Source organism: Camelus ferus, chromosome 2 (genome assembly GCF_009834535.1).
Source record: "Camelus ferus isolate YT-003-E chromosome 2, BCGSAC_Cfer_1.0, whole genome shotgun sequence".
Taxonomy (NCBI): Eukaryota; Metazoa; Chordata; class Mammalia; order Artiodactyla; family Camelidae; genus Camelus; species Camelus ferus.
Window position 1 is genome coordinate 52,908,138 of NC_045697.1, and position 19,992 is coordinate 52,928,129.

The following is a 19,992-nucleotide window of genomic DNA, read 5'->3' on the forward strand; positions in this document are numbered from 1 at the left end:
TCTTCCTGCCTCTCCCTGACCCTCCCAGCCCAAGTAACAATGAGGATGCTGGTGAGACGCTAGTGGATGGGGTCTGACCATACCTTCATGGGTAGGCTCTGGGTCAGGTGTAAGTGAGATGTCATCCAGCTCTCGCAGGCAGAGCCATTCTCCATCCATAGACACTCGGAATTTGCAAAGGTAGATGGTCTCCATGGCAGCCTGTGTGATCTTGTCAGTGGTGGGGGTTGGCATATCGGTGGGAGGCGTCAGAGCAGACATGATGACTCAGCTGGGACCACAACACACACACAAACACACACACACACACACACCCAACAAAAATAAATAAAACCTCCTCAACAAAAATCCCAAATCCAAAGCTCTGTAACAAAGCTCTCAAGAAAAGGGATAGAGGAGGTTAAAAAAAACACACAAGGAAAAATACCTAATGATTTAAGAACCAACTGTTCAAGATAAACAATTCTATACTATCTTTTCTCATAGACAGTTCCTACCACATAGCAAAGTAAGATGATGCTTGTCTTCTTCCAGCTTCTCTCCTTTTATCTTCCCTTCCCTACCCCCTTCTTTTTCAGCTGAGCCAGAGGCTTGAAATCCTGCACAGCCGATTCCACCTTAGCTGGCTTTAAAAAACTGGCCTCTGTATGAGTAAGTGAAAAATCCTCCTTCTTTGTGCAGAAAAAGAAATACAAAAGCAAAAAAACCCCAAACCAAAAAACCAAAAAATAAGCCAATATTTTCTATTTAGCTTAAAAAAATCCTGAATCGCAGAAATCACTTGCAGGATCTGCTCAGAGGAGCCGGGATGCTGAGTTCTAATAGGATTGGTTGTGCGCAGTAAGCAGGGTGTTGACCAAAATGGCTGACTAATGAACTGAACTGAAAATTCAAGCTCATGTGACCAGCTGCTCTGAACGGACGGCGAGCAATTCCCAGGATGCTTTATAGATGCTGCTGATGCAGGGAGAGCAATTAGGCTGCTTGCTCTCATCCTGTACAACCCACTTCCAGACTGTGCTAGTCAAACTGTGATCAGACATAACACAATGCACATATCCTCATCAATTCCCCTCACTGTGGGATAAAAGAGCTAGATAAGTGGAGGACAATTCATACTGGGTAATACTCCATAGCAAAGATGGTAAAAGAGGTAGTTAGACTGATTTAACAAGCACATAATTCACCTCTTTTATCGTCATATACTTAGCTATTAAAAGTCTTTACTCTGCTAAAGATGGTGTTTTAGGGAAAAAAACTAAAGCAGATTTCCAATTTAAATATCATACTCTAAGCATTTATAATTTCCTTTTCCAAAGTACAGAGACCTAACTTTTTAGACTGGACAGAAATGTAAAAAACAACAAGAAAACTTGAAGTTAAAAAAGCAAAATCCTTCCTGATGAATGGCAATTCCCCTCTCCTTTTGATGTTGCTATATTTACTAAGTTTCTACATTAGATTAGTTCCTAATAAGAGCACAGAACTATGTAATATCTTAAAAAGTCTCCCATCCTGGAACATCCTAAGGTCACGTTATATTTCCCTTAAACCAATCAACCAGCTTACCCACCCACCCACATAGCTGTATTATCCAGTGAGGCCTTTATGCCTTGGTAGCAAAAAGTTAGGTACTTGCTTTTTAAGATACATAAATAATAGAAGATAAGGGATGATAAAGGTTTTCTCTGAAAATGTTTTGGGCGATTGAAAACAAGTTGTTTCTTTCTTTTTTTTTTTCTTCTTAAGGGTCCAGTTTTGAGGAGGAACATACAATTTCAGGAAACATGTCCCAAGGTGATTTAATCTGTTCTAGGATGTCTTATCAGAGGGATACCTGAAAACTGAAATAAGACATTTCTCCTTGACTATCATTAAAATTCCATAACTGCTTCCATTCTAATTTGAGATTGAGCTCAAAGAAAAAAATGCTAAGAACCAGATCCTGTAGGCAAATAGGCATTTTCATGCTGTTAGAGAAGGCAAACTGGTATAACATAAGAGTGCGTATATGTATATGGTGTTCATAATTAGGAATAAAATCAGCAAATTACTAAAGAAAACAAAATATTCCAGGTAGGGTCATTCATTTCTATGTAAATCTCTTCCAGTGTTATTCTACATCTGGACCCAGGGCTACTCATTCACTTATTCACTCACTTGTTCATTCATCATTCACTGAGAGTACGCTGTGTGCCAGGCGCTGGCATGCAGCAGTCGGACAAGATCACTTTTTTAAGGAAGCAAAGTTTACATATCCAAATACTGAATATAAGCCTTCATTTAACACATTCACATTTAATTACAATTCAATTCCCTTCTAGCCAGACGTATTTCCATCATATACATTAAAGTTTAAAGGAGTATAGTTTATAGTTTCACTTTAAGCCATGCAATACTTTAAAACATAGTTAAGCAGTCTTCAAAACCTTTAAATTAAACATACACTAAATAGTCCCTGGAACCACAACACCAAACATCCTTGGCTATCTGTGCATATGACATCAAGACTGCAGATCACTGATACAATCTTAACATACAGAATAGAGAATACGAATTAATCTGCGTGCTCTGGAATTGCCCATGTCCACCAATATTTGAATTTAGTCTGTCACAAACCATGACGAACTATCTCCCCACCAAGAAAACAATAAGCATTTACTTAATCCTGAACAGGAGATCTGGACTGATTACAACATGGCAGCACAAGAACATCTAGGTTAATAAGCAGAGGAACTTGGTTAACATTCCTTCCAAAGGTCCTTCTCTCCAGGTAGAGGACACAGGCAGGGAAGCCCAAAGCAATCAGAATGTTTGCCAAGGAGAGAAAAACCTGCCTGCACTGGGAAACCTCGAGTTTCCCATACCTACCAGTCTGAGGAGGTGTTAGCAGTCATTTCAGAAAGAAGAGCTGTGGGTGGGCAGGAAAACCTGTACTTCTACTTATCTAGGTTATGCCTGTTTACAGGTAAACACTCTTGAGTGTTTAACAGTTACTCACTGTTCACAGGCAATGAATTTACTATGAAAACAAACACTATCTTTAGAGGACTAATAAAAATAATTTTAAATATTACTTAGTACTGTTTTTACATTTGGGTCTTTACTAAGTAAACATATTAGCTTAGAATATAAAGGTAATATTAAGTCATCAGTAAGACACACAAACCTTGACCTTTTTTTTCATAATCTTGTTTTTTCTCATAAACATACTAGTTTTAAGCTGTACTGAACTATTTTCTCATTTGATTCCACTTGTGAATAACAGCATATGCTTGTAAAATCATTCTGAGGAGGGCTGGGGTACAGTCTGTGGCTCTAAAGCAGAATTAACGAGCCTATGTGAGGTTCAAATCCAAGATGATGATGTGAATACTCCTATATTCTACCTGCTTATACAGCCCAAATTTTCTGCATTATGATTGATTCAAAGCAAATAAGATACACATTTCAAAGTTAGCAGTTACATTTCTTTAAAGTGTATTTACTCAGCTACTATTTTAAGACAAAGACTGGGTTGTTACACCCAATGTCCCTGTTATACAAGGTGGAAAAATTATTACTACTTAAGGTAGCTACCATTTATTGAACTTCTATTTTCTGTTAGGTACTTTATAAATACCATATCAAATCATCACAGGAATCCTGCAAAGTAGGTACTGATACTCCCTCTTCATATACAAGGAAATCAAAGCTGAACCATGTAACTGGCCCAAGATCTCACAGTTAGCAAGCGGCAGATCTGGGATCCCCAGCTGCTTCTGTCTAGAATGCCCCAAAGTCCATGCTTTCTTCTACACTTTGCAACTTCAGCACTCCACTCCAAGGATTAAATTTTACTCAGGGAAAATTAAAAACAAAACAAAAGCAAAACCAAAGCAAGATCCTCATGAAATTTCCTAAATATGAATCTGAACAAAGATTTGAAGAAGAGAAAATTTTTAGCAGCTTTCACACTTTACACCTTAATGTTCCACAAACCATATATTCCACTTAGCCACCCTTAGACACTTAGTTCGGGTTTTTTAATCAGACATTTTCTGAGAATCTGAGAACCCAGCATGGATCTCTCCTACTTGTGCTGGCAGAGGGTGAACCAAATTCTTCCTGAACACCGTGAAGGACAATGTCACTTGCTTGCTGAACCACCACTGTGAGGACAGAGCTGAAAAACCATCCTACCGAGTTCCCTGCACATTTACTGACTCAGGTGAACACATTAAGAACACCTGATACATTCAGAAGTGTGAAAAGATAAATGAAGGGATGGAGCGATTTTCTAAAATGACTCATTGTAGAACTTCTTTAAATTGCAAACTTCAATGTATAATTTTAATTGTTTAAAAAAAAAACCCCCAATATCCATGAAACTATTGTCAACTGGAGAATGGGCTAACAACCTACATTTATATGCTACTTCTTTCTTCTGATTTCCTGCCTCCCCTTTTGAGGCAATCACTTTTGAATCTTGTGTAAATCATTCTTTTAAAAATATTATTATATGTATATGCCTATACAATATATATTAACTTCAGGTTTTTTTAACTTTACAATAAGGCTTCCATAACCTTCTAAGCCATTGACCCAACAATGCATTTTCTAAGATTCATCCACATTGTAGTGTGTAGCCGTAGTTTATCCTTTGGGCTGCTAGTATTATAAGGTAATATTACATTTTATGTATAAGCAATTTTCCAAGCCATTTTCATGCTGGTAAGCATTTGGTTTACTTCTAATATTTCCATTTTAAATGATGCTTTTCAGAAACAGATTTCTGGCAGGTATGCCAATTCTTCAACAGGTGTGAAGGTAACAGACCATTTCACTTATTTCTTTTATAGTTAGCTAACTCCTCCTATTAATTACCTAGTTCCTATTCTGCACACAATAGTGCTTCCTACAATCTGTCGACTTGTGCAACTAAATCAGTTTGTAAAGCTCACAAGTTGTTTCCCAAGGCTTCCTGTGTCATGATTCTACAATTTAAGAAGAAATATCTCACCCCCTCCTCCACCCCTGGCTCATCTCACTAGTTACTTTTAGCACAAAAGGGTTTCCTTGATGAATTATCATCATGATGGCATCTGGGAAAGCCCAGATGTTTCTGCTAAATTCTAAGATTATTCAATTGAATGGTCATGACTGTCACATGCCTCAGTCCTCCCTTCCACTTCCCTCCCTCCCACTTCCTTCCCTCTTGCATACAAAGATTTATTATGTCTAACTCTAATGTTGAGATTTCTACAAGTTTAGGTTTATACACTTGGCAGACTCAGTACTAGTTTGTAGATATTAACCAAGGATAATAAGTACTATAAAATGAGTGTACCTGAGAAACTGAGTCGTTTTTTTGTCAGAAACAAACACTAGCAGGACTATTACAATGCATAATCTTTTTACTTGTTAAAATTAGCCAGCCTAAGACTGGAAATAACGTCTACCTTAATAACTAAAATGGATTTAATGGCGAGGTGGCAGTAAGCAGTGATTTACAGATGAAAGCTACCAACTACTTAGTGGATGATCTTGGGAAATTCATCCTCTTGTCTAAGTATACTCAGTTACAAATGAAACTAAATAACTAGCTTCACAAAGATCACAGGTGCCAGGAGAAGAACTTTTGCCTGCTTTGCACACCATTACACACCTGCTTATAACAGTACCTACCAAATACCAGACTTTCAACGGATACTTGTTGGCATAGAGATGTAACTCTAAAGCACTCTGTATTTTTGCAGTGGTATATTTCCACCCTCCTGTTTCACTTCAACCATGAAAACCCCCAAGTTCTAGAAACCAAGTTATGCCCTAACAAGCATGTCATTCTAACACAAGCTTTATTCATTTGTACGTAACAGATTCAATCATTCAGCATGTACAAGGCATCTACTATATGGTAGCCACTATGGACGGATATGAAGAGAGAACAAAGCAATAGACTAGAAACAGTCAATTACAGGTGTTTAAGAAATTCCTAAGTCCTCGACACACAGATACATAACTATTTTCTCTATCAAATTGGTGACTTGTGAACTTCACATTCATTCATTTATTTTTAGCAAATAGGGCTTTCCTGGGTAGAACAAGGAACTAGAGGATTACTGGGGCCTAGAAAAGAGCCTCCAGTTTAGGATGTGATTCCAATTACAGGAGGCAGTTAAGGAGGTGGAGAGCAGGTGGAATGAAGTCAGAACGCCTACAGTGAATCCTAGACCCACCACTTAGAAGCTGAGTGACCTTGGCAAGCTTCTTGCTCCTGTGCCTGTTTCCTTACTGACAAAATGCAGATACTCATATTAACTATTTCAGAGTTGGATAAAGTAGTGTAAGTTACACGCTCAGCCTCGCACTGGGCACAAAGTAAGCAGTCAGTAAAGGCAGCCACTCTCATATTAGAAGTGATTCTGCCTTCAGGAATTCTGGAAGAAAAACAAAAACCCTACCATTACATGAAATGAAAGTCGGTAAGGGTGAATGTTCATGGGACTAAGAGAGAGGAAAGTAAAAAGCTGATCTGAGCAAAGGGTATGCTGGGGCATCCCTTGGGCCCCGAGGAAGGAAGAGGAGAGAGAAGTGAGAATTTTACTAAGCATTCACACCAGGTGACCAGATTTCCTAAGTTCACAGAAAAGGCAGGGGAAGCAGATAAATGTCTGTGGAGAGCCCCTAAACAGATTTTAAAGTCAGAGGAACCGTACTCTAAAAGGCAACATGCTGAAACAACTGCTTTCTACATGCCTCTTGCTGTCAGTTTGCCAGTCTCTCCTTTTCTTATGGATTATGAGGTTTCAAACTTTCCCCGCTCCGCTCCCTCTCCATGCCACTCCCTCTGACACATGCTGAGTATCGTGTCCATTTCACACAGAGCAAGTCTAGAACCAGACAGTCACTAAGATGGGCTCTGCAAAGAAGAATACTATCTTGGCCTGCAGCCCTGACAGATTTTAGGAAGGCTATGAACTTTTCAGTTATACAATCACAGGACCATATTAATATGTACGTCTCAAGTACCACTGTTTTGTAACTCAGAAGGCATTTCTTTTCACATAATTTCATACCAATTCTTTAATGCTTATGGTGCACTACTGACTTACCAAAATAAAATTTCAAGCTCATACTTGAGCCACTTTGCACTCCAGGAAGACATCATAATTAATGTTAATAAAGTTTGCATGGAAATATAACAGTTGTGATGCTCTGCAAAATTCATTAAAATGAGATTCTACTTTGATTTATGTTGGCTACAGGTTATTTATTGTGCAATGATGGAGAAGCTGCATATCTTTTAGGCAACTCTTTTAATTATTTAAGAATTTTCAAAAATATTAGCCAACAAGGAAATGTCATTATTTCATCCAGTTAATTCTGCTACACTCTCATCATCATCCACCTAGACGTTTTGCTACCTATAACTGACACTAGAAAAATACATTCTCTTAGCTTTCTGATAAAATTCTACCTCTGTAACACATAAGTTTCTGCTAAAAGTCAAACAGAAAGGGAAAGATGAAAGGCAAAGCACAATCAGGTGAATACGTTTTGAGGCCAATCCTACTCTTCTAGTCTGAAAAGCTGCTTTCTTTGCCACCTTTCCTCTGCTCTCTCTCCCATCCAGCAACTTTTTTTTACTGCCCTCTACTCAGACTGGTTTCTTTAAGGTCTTGGTGAGGAAGTATACAATGATTAAGTGCATGAGCTTTGTGGGGAGGGTGTAGCTCAGTGGTAGAGCACATGCTTAACATGCGTGAGGTCCTGGGTTCAATCCCCAGTACCTCCATTGAAAAAAAAATAATAATTAAGAAAAACAAACCTAATTACTTCCTCTACAAAAAAAAAAAAAAAAAACAAAACATGAGCTCTGGAGTCAGACTATTCAAGAATATGAATTCATTCTCCTTCAGTTAAAAAAATAGATACAAATATTGAATCATTATGTTGTATACCTGAAACTAATATGTCAATTACATCTGAATAAAAACAAAACCACTTCTGGGGATAGAGCCAGAAATCTGTGTTAACAAGACCTCCAGGTAAGTCTGATGCATGCTAAAGTTTGAGATAAGGCTTTTTCTAACACCAAAAAAGTTGTATCCCAGTATATGATCTTCTAAATCCAAGGTTATGCTATCAGAATTTTTTATTTTATAATAGTTTAAATAAGTCATTTAGAGACTGAATCAAATACTCTGATGAAAAACATATGTTGCCCCCATCTACCTATATGAATTCTATAGGGACTACTCCTCCCCATTTTTTTTTCCAGCTTTCATTATTAAGTCAGTAGTTTTATGTATTGGCGCTCCTATCTATTGGAAATTCTAAGAAATACCTCTTATAACTATAACTCCCTCAGACTGGTAAGTACTGATACATGTGAAGTTTCTGCCTCTCCAGTTGGCACATAAAAATATTCTATAAATCGTAGCCACTAGTTACCATTACTATCTTACTAGTCACATTCTTTATTCATAATTGTTTGAGTTACAGAACTACAGGATAACTTTTGTTACCCAATGAAGAGCCTTTCAGGATCTTCTAGTATCCAGAATGAAGCTAAGATCAGAACCAAGAAAAAAAAAGAAACTCTGTCTAGAAAGAATAAACCTGTGGTTATCAAGAGGGGAGGAGCCAAAACAAAGTCAAAGATTCAAAGATTACACCTGATATTCTAAAATTATTGCTCTGTCAATTGGAAGCATCATCTGACTTTTTGATAATGCCAGGACAGAACAGTAGGTAAAACAAAAGGAAGGAGGCAGAAGGGAAGGGAGAAATGGACTGGAAAGACAAACTGGGACAGTTTAGGCAGCAGTGGTGATAAAACAAAATCCAGGAGGCAAGCAGCAGACAGCTCGTCTGGTCATGAGGAAGGAAAAGGGGGCATGACCCAGCTCCCAGTATCTTAGAGGCTCGGGATGTCCCAGTCATTTCAGCTGTGTGTGGAAAGGACCCACCTGCATTTAGACACTCTAAAGGTGCCTGGTAGTCACTAGTCTACAATTACGCACCAAAGAGGCTTACATTTCTGAGGGTTTCCCCCCTTTTTTACAGACACTTATATCTGCCACTTGACAAAACGGCATTTAATGGATCAGAAAGTGGCTCTGCGTTCTGAACACAGTTGGATAAGAGCTGGAGGCTAATAGATTTGTGAATCATAGTATTGTAAATGGAGGCACTGCTCTACATTAATTATACCAAAAAGCTGACTTTTAAAAAGTCACAAATCAATCTAAAACCTACTAGAATGAGGTAAATGCTCAAAACTTTTAGATTTTGATGGTTCGACCCTTCCCCAGCATACCTCAGTTTTGGGCAGGTGCCTCTATATTTACAAAACAGAAAAAAGTACTTTTGTCTTTTCAAAGTTTAAAAAGCATACAGCAGATGAACTGATTAATGTGTATTCAACCCTTGACCACGTATAATGTCTTCTAGACTACTATTAAACAATAAAAAAGAGAGAGACATGATAATAGAAATATCCATGAAAAGTAAACTAAAATCAATGAATAAATATATACACACACACATTGTATATATGCACACATACATACATAATATATGCATATTTTTATATTGTATGTGTGTGTATAAAACTGTGAATATAAAATTAATTTTCTCCCCTTAAATATGCATTCCTGGGTTTATATGTAAATGAGAAAGCTCCTTCCCCACATCATGGATTCTTAAAGTGCTTCTGTGAGAAAAAGTGGAATGCTTCTAGAAGCCCAATTCCCTGCACTTTTCAGGGCTCAATCAAGGCATTCACTGTTAGGTAGACTCAACTTTGAAGTGGGTAGTCATAGTAATGCTGCCAGTCCTTCCCAAGGCTTTTTTTGTTTGTTTGTTTTTGTTTTTCTATTCCTTTCCTAGCCCTCCTCCCATCTCTAAACAGCACATACAAATACAGAAAGCTGCTTCTTTGTGAGTTGGATTTTTTTTTTTTTTGTACACTGCTGTAATTGAGAGAGAAAAGACAAGGGCAGAGATATGGGCTATCTACATGGCATTGCCTTAAACATAAATGTGTGCTGTAGTTCTGGGAGTTTGAAGAGGAAAAGAACTGTCAACAGAAGCTGATAACCATGCAAATGGCAGGGGTGCCTGTTCACTCCAACACCAAGAAGAAGCCATCTCTTGTCCATCCCATCCACCCACAAGACAACTTCTAAAGTTAGGATGAAAAAGGAAGGCATTTAAAGTGTTACCGAGCAAGAGCTGGTGTGCCCTAGGCACAGAAAGCCTAACTCTGATAGCAGGTGTTTGCAACAAAGTAAGGGTTTTTCTGCAGGGTTCTAAGCAAGTAGAATGGGCAGTTCATGCTCAAAAGACCTGAACTCTTGTATGGCTTTCAGGTATGGGTTTCTAAAGACAGTGCGAGGGGAGAGGTTCGTAGGATGTGATCAGCTTGTGGATCGTCTTCTGATTGGTTGGTTGGTGGTGAGGTAACAGTGACATTTCAGGAATTTCAACCTTGTGGTTCCAACCAGTCTGGGGTCTACATGCTTGTGGTCAGCGCATAGTTGCCATCCTCCACCTGGATGAGGGTCTTAGTTTCCATAGAAAAACTCAAAGATATGCATCAGATTGTTATCTACATCCCTTCAGGAGGAACCAGGAGTCCTGTGACTCTACTGTCCTAATCGTTAACTGCTGGAGTCTGCTCTTTGGAACTCAGGTAAGGCCTACCGAGACTGAAGCCTTTTCTTTTTTCCTCACAAACAAGAAACAGGGGTCATGGAGGGGCTTTTGTACCTGGGAAGGCCCCACAGGTCCTGTTTGGTTTCAGTTCCCCACTTTGGTATGGGACAAGGAAGGGAATAAAGTTTGGATAGAGGGGTTAGTCATAACCTTGGAAGAGAAACATGGGTTTAGGGGGACTCAATTTCAAAAGTACTGGACCATGGCATGCAAGTAGCTGGTGAGAAACTGGAATGGAAGGTGATACACCAAGGAGGAAAAGGCCCCATGAAATATGAACATATACATCTCTGCGAATGCACGGAAAGTTCTAGGAGAAAACTCACCAAACTCAAAAGTGGTATTCTCTGATAATAAACTCTGCTGGGGAGGGGTGGGGGAGGGGAGAGTTTGGAGGCCCACGAAGAGGAAAGTTCACTTTGTGCTCAATGTACTTTTCTACTATAAAACATCTAACCAATGACCAACAGATCCTTGTGTTACTTGTAATTTTTATAAATCAATTTTTAAAAAGGCATGGTAAAATTTATGAGATTTAAAAGCTAGAAGCATAAAAATTAAGCAGATTATCAGCACTAAAAGACTCAGAAAGTAACATAATCTAGTCAGAAACCTTTCATATTGCATTTAAGTATGCTGAATATTTTACGAACATTAGATCCTGAAAGATTTTACACTGAAACCTTACATGTCATGAACTCTGAAAATTTAGGGTACCTCTTGTGCACACGTTTTTGCTATTATTCATCAGAGTCATTTAAAACAAAGCTTCTGAACTCAAATGTAAAGGCTAATTTTTAAAATCTCTGAGTGCGGTCAAGATTTCTAAAACAAAAAGATAACACTGCCTTAATATACAGTCTGTCAAAATTATTATCTGTTATATACTTTGGGCAAATATATTAGCGAGAGTTAAAAATTGGGTGTTGAGGAGGCAAATATTCTTTGGGTATGGAGGCTGCATCAAGCAGTGCTCTGGTAATTTAAATAAGTAGTGCTCTGGTAATTGAAATAAGACTTTTTAAAACGGTTTGGTCTTAGGTTGTTCAAGTGAGTCGTCGGGAGACCCTCAGTTCTGATATTCAGGTCCATCACAGAAAGCAATATTGCACTGACTGTGTAGAGCATTGACAGGAAGTATTTTTATTAATATCCAGAGTATTCCTTTTTTCTTTCTTTTTTTAAGGGTTCTTTCTTTTTTCTTTTTAATTTAATTTAATTTAATTTTTTTTTTGGTGTTGGGGAGGTAGTTAGGTTTACTTATTTATTTTTAGAGGAGGTACTGGAGATTGAACCCAGGACCTTGTGTGTGCCAAGCATGTGCTCTACCTCTTGAGCTATACCTTCCCTCCTCAGAGTATTCCTTTTTTCAAGTATGTATATTCCGAAGTACATTAAAAATAACTAGTACAAACAAAAATAGTACAAAACAAGAACTACTTTAAGTCAAGTATCAGTGATCTTTTACTAATATGAAATGTCCCCAGTGACTGGTCTTTAAAAACAGTGGAAGTGGGACACATACACTTTCCCAGTAATTTTTCTGAGCACTTTCACACCAGTAAGCCTTTAATTTCAGAAATTAAAGGCCAGTAGGGGACTATTCAAACTTTATGTGCTAACAAATCATGCCACATATCTGCTACGATTGCAAAGTAGAGATCAAGGGATCACAATTACGAAACTCTAGCTTTAAGTCTTCCATTGATGATCTCCATCATGCTAAGGCCCAAATTTTCTGACAACATTAAAAAAATAAATAAATAAAGCCAATCCTTAATAAGAAGGACTCAAAGTGAAGTTCAGATAATTCCCACAACTGATACTGGCTAAAACTTGAAAAATTCTTCTGCATCACACCTTGTACCACAACTGTTACAGAGTTATAAACAATTGAGAGGAAGGTCTTCTTCATTCTATAGTGACTGGTTGATAAGCAAATTACTCAAAAATAGAAAATTTTAGGAAGGAAAAGAGATGCTGTACTTAAAGAACAAAGTACAAAGCAGATTCCTTACAAAATGAAGTAGTGTTGAGACTATTACCTTTACTCTCTCTGCTTATAAAAAGACTAATTTCTGACATGATCAGATACTCGTATCTAGAGATTAGTGGATTACTCTAACACACAAACTATGATTTTACTAAGACTCTTAGTCGGTGGTCAATGTTGGCTCCCATTCTAGGTAAGTAATAAAAAGAAGTCAACAAAGGACTCCCTCCAGCTGAATCCAATGGACCCTAACCTAGGGAGGACCATCCAATCAAGTTTTTGGTCGTCTGGCTTTCACTTAAACAGCATGGGCTCGGTAGGCAAAGAATCTGGGTCAACTTCATTCCTTCTATTACATTGTTATTTAGGACAAATCACTTAATCACATTGATCCTCAACTTCCTCATCTGAAAAAGTGGCATAATTGGCTCACAGAGATGTGAGGATTAACTATGATAATCACAGGGCATGCACACAGGAAATAGTCAACTAATGCTAATCTTTTCCCAAGGGATAGATCAGACGCAGAAAAGAAAAAGTCCGGGTTTCTTGGCAGTGCAGACCAGTTAAAAGATTTGCTTGGGTACTAAAAAAGAAATCTCTAGCTCTATCTCAGAGACTGAGAGAGACAGAGACAGAATGATTCCCTCTTCACCTTACGCAAGTTTCTCCCCCTTTTCAGAACTCATACAGCAAAGTATTCGGCATTTTTATCACGCCTTACATCTTCAGTCACATCTTCATATTCTAAGACCTTGTCTTTCTTAACCAGACTTAACAAGAGTCTTACACATATTGCCTGCTCTAGGGCCCGCTCGCTATCAATAGACATTTGCTGACTGATACAGCACAAAGTGGGGTCCGCTGCATTCAGATGGCTCTGGTGACAGTGGCTTTAAAAGGTGAAGGCCTCTTCCTGTCAAACGATAACATCCCGGTAAGTGCCCTCCCAAAGCCACACTTTCCCTTCTCGTCATCTCGCGCACTATTCCTGATTTCTTCCCATTCTGGGGGACGGATCTGTAATATTTACGGGTGCGGAGTGAACGCTCGTAAAAAATTTAGTGGTCCAACTAGGGCCACGCGGGCGGCGGCGCGGCAGCAGCCACACCTACTCGGCGGCCGCGGCGCTCTGAGCCCGCAGAAGGCGGCGCCGCCCCCTCCTCGACTCCTCCGGGGAAGCCTCCCAGCAGAGACCCAGGGCTGGGACCCGGCGAGCACGTGGGAGGCTAGCGAGATCCAGCGCCTGGGCAGGGAGGGGAGGCTGGGCAGGAGCCTGCGGCCTCGGGAGACTCGGAGGTAAATAATCCGGCACCCAGACAGCGGCCGCCCCCCTGCGTGCCCCCGGACGGGAGCGTACCAAGAAGCCACCCCCAACGCCCCTACCTCCTAGCCGGCCAGACGTCCGGCTCGGCTCCGGGGACCCAGCAGGAGGCGGAGCTCCGGGCCGGCCCTTCCCAGCCGAGGCCCCCCTTCCCCTCCCCGCTGGCGTCCCCCTTCCCGGCCGCCACTCACGGTGTTTGCCGCCACCGCCACCGGCACCGCCGCCACCGCTCGGGTAGCTCAGGAGCAGGAAGGGCAGCGGGGAGCCCGGCGACGGCGGGGTCCTCCAGGAGCGCTGTTGCTGCTGCGGCGGCGGGCGCGCTACGAAGCCGGCGCCTCCATCGCCCGGGTAGAGCAGGAAGAAGGGGGCGGCCACCGGCGAGCCCGGCTCCGATTGCCCCGCGGGGGAGGCCAGCGGCGGCCCCGCCTCGTCCTCTCGGTCCGCGCCCTGGGTTGGAGTGCGGCGCGGCTCCTCCAGTCGCTGCTTCCCGCCCCTCCCCGGCTCCTCGCTGCAACTTTCCGCGCCGGCGGTGGGCGGCGGCGAGGTCTCAGCCATGCTCGCTCCTTCCTTCGCCGCCGCCTCGGACTCGCGCTCAGGCCTGGGCGGAGGGAGCAGAGGGTCACGGCGGGGAGCCGCCGCCCCGTCCCGTCCGCGCCGCCACCTTTCTCCTTGGCTGCGGGCCGGTCTGGGCTCCGTCGCTCCGTCTACAGCCCGCCCCGCCGGGTCCGAGCCAGCTGGAGGGACGGCCCCGCCCGACGGCGCGGTCTCCCTACCGGCCGTCTCCTCCCGCCGGCCCCTCCCGCCCCGGCCCGCAGCCTGCGGCGCGGCTCCCCTAGGGGGCGACCTCCTCCTCTTCCCACTTCCCACCTTCCGCCTCGCTCCGGCATCGCTGAGCTCCCTGCCCACCCGGGAAAGGAGACGGCGCCCAGGGCCTCGTCCTTCCCCGTCCCTGGCCCGGCCCGACCCTCCCGAGCGGTCAGGTGTGTTTGCCACCCACTCCGCCCCCCCGTGCTTGAACGGTGGGAGACCTGGCCAAACATCCAGGGGCGCTTTTGTGTGTAACCGCCTAACTTCATCGGTGGCACAAAGATCTGGGTTGAAGAGGCGAAAGCTAATTTTAAACAGGAGCCTGCCCTCCCCCAACCCCGTATTAAACGATACCATTTGTCTTGCACACGCTATAATTTTGACCGTTGATTCACGGTTGTGATTTATGAGCTTTTTATGTGAGAAACCAGAGGTGGGTGTCTTCCTTTCCCCACTTCTTTTGTTCCCTGTCATATGCGCTGTGTAGAAATGTATGTGCTTTGACTTTAACTCCCTGGTTTTCCGGTGTTCCGGGTGCGCATGAATGCGTTTTAAACCAAACAGCTTAGAATTTATGTGACAAGCGTCTATTACAGGGCGACAGTTTTCACTTTCATAGTGCCTGTGTCTCCCTAGTAATTGGCCAGTGGTGCTTTATTTTGAATATTTGAATCAGTGATTACTGATCCAGTTATTCCCGTAAGTAAACATTTGCTTCTTTAATAAAGACAATTTCCAGTTACTATCGTTATTCTTTGAGCTGGACTCCATGAACGTGCCCCGTATTTCCCAGCTGATTAGCTTTGTGTTCGGGTTGCAAAAATGCTGGCATAGAATCCATATTGACTCATAATTAAAAATCACTGTTGTGTAACATTTTGTCCACCTGATTTTCCCTCTTTATCTGGTCTGTCTTTGCTTCTGTGAGGAAGTTATGCCTCTCTGAAAGGAAAAGTAAGCCTTTTCATTGTTATTCTCTGAAAAATCACCTTGAAATTATAAGAAATTACCATGAGACTTCTAATACTATCTTCCACCAACTCTTTTAAACAAAAATATATTTTAAAAGGAGGTGTTGACGAAGAGGCTAACTTCAAGCAATCAGAAAATTTCTTAGTTTTTCTGTTTTGGGCATTTCAGTGACCTGTTGATCACAGTGCTACTACTTGCTTAAGTAAGTTGTCTTCTTAGCTTGGATTCTTGTTCTGGCATAGGTGAAAACAATTATTATTAGTTATGTTTTATCTTTTTAGTAAAACAGCATGTAACTTACAAAAATAAAAACAAACTCAGTTTTGAGGAGGAAAAAAGATTTTTTACCATATCTTTAACATTTTGGAAGTTTGTTGGTCCTTTTCATTTCATTCTTGGTGAGGGTGAGAATCTTGATAAAAAACATAATTGCCTTTGAGGAATTACAAACTGTATAATACCTTGAAGAGAAAAACTAAAAGATTCCAGATGTATTATATAGTTTTATACCCATCTTTAACTGGATCCTTTACCTTGTTTTTGCATGCATAAATTTGTGGCACTGTGTTCTTGTCAGGTTCCTTCACACAGTTGTTTTGCAATTTTTCAGTAAAGAATTTGACAAGAATATACTTTTACCCCACTGTAGGCAGAAGAAAAAAGAGCAGACTCCTCACAAATCACTCTTGAGAAAGGCCAATAATTACCCAAGGGAGTCACCACGCTAACAAATTATGAAATGCTATCTAGTCTAAATCACTAGCTTTTTGTTTTCTAGTTAGCCAGAATACTTATAGTTATTGATATGCTGTGGAATCTTGCAGCATATTGTTTTTATTTTATTTTATTTTTTTAGTTTGAAATCTGTTTCATTGTCTTAAATTTTATTTTGTTTTTATTGAAATATGGTCAGTTTATAATGTGTTCATTTCTGGTGTACAGCATAGTGGTTTATTGGGTTTTCTGGGGCCTCTTTTAAAAACAGTTCTATTTATGTTCTCTGTCATTAATTAAGTGGCAGTGTAATGAATATAAAAAAATCAACTGAAATATAAATCCTTTAAAGTTCACAGGCAAGGCTATTTATGAACATTTTCCTTAAAGGTGGATGGTATTCCAAGTTCCTAGTTTCTTATGCTTTTAGCTTTTGGATCAATAATATAATCATAGCTCTACATAAGTTTTAGTGACATAAAGGGCTGATTCAGCTGCTACACATGTTTAAGGAAGCTAAGATTATAAAAACAAGCCTAAACACCTTGCTTCTTTTTGCAAATGCTTCTTCCTAATACTATTTTAAAGTGACACAATCCAAGCCATTGTACGAATTAACGTCTATTAACTTTTCTCTAATAAAAGGAAAATAAAGCAAGAGATGTTTTCAGCTTAATCTGCACTTTATTTTTGTTATCTATGTTTGGTTTTTTGAAACCCTTTGATTATCTTAAGGATGGACACTTAGAATATATTAAAACTTTTTAGAGATCAATGTCATAGATGTACTTTTACCATAAGATTCTTAGAGCTGTGATCAGAGAAAAGATGCTACTTGGGAAGGATTGATATTCTTTTTCAGATTTCAGTCTTAAATTTGTTGAGACTTATTTTGTGGCCTAACATATGATCTGTCCTGGAGAATGTTCTATGTGCACTTGAATGTGTATTCTGTTCTTTTGGTGTGGAATGTTCTGTATATAGTTATTAAGTTTGCTTGGTGTAATGTGTCATTTAAGGCCAGTGTTTCCTTATTAATTTTCTGTCTAGATGATCTGTCCATTGGTGAAATTTGGGTGTTAAAGTCCCCAACTATTATTGTATTACTATCAATTTCTCCCTCTATGTCTGTTAATATTTGGTTTCTATATTTAGGTGCTCTTATGTTGGGTGCATATATATATTTACAATTGTTACATATTCTTGTTGGATTGGTCCCTTTATCATTACATAATGCCCTTCTTTGTCTCTTGTCTGATACAAGTATTACTACGCCAATTTTCTTTTTGTTTTCCATTTAAATGGAATTCCTTTCCCATCCCCTCACTTTCAGTCTGTGTGTGAGACATTTCCTTTCATAATTTTCATATTTCTAAGTAGTAGCCTTTTTGTTGAAAATCCCTTTAACATTTCTTATAAAGCTGGTTTAGTGGTGCTGAAGTCTTTTAGCTATTCCTTGTCTGTTAAACTCTATCTCTCCAAATCTGAATGATAATTTTCTAGGTAGAATATTCTTGGTTGTAGGTTTTTTCTTTTATCACTTTGAATATATTGTGTCACTCTCATCTGGCTTGCACAGTTTTTATTGAAAAGTCAGCTTATATCCCTGTAGGGGTTCCCTTGCATTTAGCAGTATAATTAGTTACTTTTCTCTTGCTGTTTTTAAGATTCTCTCTTCATCTTTAATTTTTGCCATTTTAATTTTAATGTGCCTTGGTGTGGAACTCTTTGGGTTCCTCTTGTTTGGGAATCTGTGCTTCCTGGACCTATGTCTGTTTATCTTCCCAGGCTAGAGTAGTTTTCAGCTATTATTTCTTCAAATAATTTCTCTGCCCCTTTCTCTCTCTCTTATCCTACTGGGTCCCCTACAATGCAAATATTAGTATACTTGATATTGTCCCAGAGGCCTCTTAAACTATCCTCATTTTTAAAAATTCTTTTTTCTTTTCAGCTTGGCTGATTTCTACTACTCTGTCTTCCTGATTGCTAATCTCTTCCTCTGTATCATGTAACCTACTGTTGATTCTTTTCAGTGTATTTTTTATTTCACTTATTGTATTTTTTAGCTCTGTTTGGTTCCTCTTCATAATTTCTAACTTGAAATTCTGTGTTTATCCATTCTTCTCCCCAGTTTGGTGAGCATCTATATGGTCATTACCTTGAACTCTTTATTGGGTTGATTGCTTATCTCTACTTTGTTTAACTCTTTTTCTGAGGTTATGGCTCTTAGTTTGGAACATATTCTTCTGTCTCCTCATTTGGCTTAATTCACTGTGTTTATTTCTATGTGTCAGTTTGATTGGTTACGTTTCCCGACCTTAGAGAAGTGGCCTTATGTAAGAGAAATCCTATGGAGCCAAGCAGTATGCTCCCTTCTGGTCCTCAGAGCCATATGTTCTAGGGCTGTGCCCTGTGTGGGCTCTGTGTACCCTTCATTTGTGGTGGGGTGACTACTGTGGATGTGCTGGTTGGAGGGCCTGGCCTTCTGCCTAGTTGGCTGTGAGGCTGTGCTTCATGCTCTGGCTGCTATGGCCTACTGTAGGGTGGGGCTGGGTCCCTGGTGCTAATACACTAGAAGGAGGATTCCAAAGTGGAGCTTGATGGTACCAGTGTTATCATGGTTGAATGAACTCCCCAAAATGGCTACTGCCAATGTCTCCACCCCCAGGGGAAGACCCAGTTGCCTTCTGCCTCTCCAGGAGGCTCTCCAAGATCACTAAGTGGGTTTGACTCAGTCTCACTTCAAACTACTGCCTCTCTGCTGGGACTTGGAACATGTGAGATTTTTGCAGGTGCTCTTTAAGAGTGAAGTCTCGGTGGTAGCTTAGTGGTAGAGTGCATGCCTAGCATGCATGAGGTCCTGGATTCAATCTCCAGTACCTCCACTAAAATCAATTAATTAATTAATTAATTGATTAATTAACTCCACCTCCAAAAAAAAAAAAAAAAGGGCAGGGAGGGGGGCGGTGAAGTCTCTGTTTCCTATAGCCCTCTGGCTTTCCTGAATATAAGCCCTGCTGGAAGACTTCCATGATTGTGATTTTCTCTTGTTTGTGGATCACTGACCCCTGGGGGTGTAATTCCTGACTCTACTCCATCTCCACCCATCTGCTGTCTCATTGTGGTTCCTTCTTTATGCCTTTAGTTGAAATCTTCTCTGCTAGTCTTCAGGTTGTTCTTTTAGGTTGCTGCTCTCTAAGTAGTTGTAATTTTGGTTTGTCTGTGGGAGGAGGTGAGTTCAGCATCTTCCTACTAGTACTATCTGGCCACCTCTCCTATGAGCACTACTCTTAGTGATTTTTCTGGTTGCTGTTGTTAGTGAAGGTACTGGGCATTGAACTCAGAACCTTGTGCATGTTAAGCATGCATTCTACCACTGAGCTATGCCGGATCCCTATAAGCTCTACTCTTAATACAATACTCTGATTAAAAGTACAATGCACTCTTAAGAAATGTAGTTACCTTAATCAACAAGATC

The 19,992-nt window shown here is 40.5% G+C and overlaps 2 protein-coding genes and 1 non-coding gene across 15 annotated transcripts in view; 2 read left to right on the plus strand and 1 right to left on the minus strand.

Moving 5' to 3' along the window:
• RUFY3 (RUN and FYVE domain containing 3) overlaps positions 1-14,827 on the minus strand; it is a 74,912-nt gene extending 60,085 nt beyond the window's left edge. For 5 of the 13 annotated variants that reach the window (XM_032458503.1, XM_032458511.1, XM_032458540.1 and 2 more), the window contains exon 1: positions 14,213-14,826. In XM_032458503.1, coding sequence (XP_032314394.1) covers positions 14,213-14,576 — 364 coding nt within the window. In that variant the 5' untranslated portion in view covers positions 14,577-14,826. Of the gene's footprint in view, positions 1-83; positions 927-14,212 lie in introns of those variants that run through there. The other 8 variants (XM_032458495.1, XM_032458547.1, XM_032458521.1 and 5 more) reach the window with 7 other exon arrangements.
• Positions 7,706-7,777, plus strand: TRNAV-AAC. Its single transcript has one exon. It is a non-coding gene; the product is annotated as a tRNA-Val (tRNA).
• Positions 13,449-19,992, plus strand: part of JCHAIN (joining chain of multimeric IgA and IgM) — a 36,935-nt gene continuing 30,391 nt past the window's right edge. Inside the window, exon 1 of the transcript XR_004312210.1 lies at positions 13,449-13,996. The gene's annotated coding sequence lies outside the window, so the exon portion shown is untranslated. The remainder of the gene's footprint in view (positions 13,997-19,992) is intronic.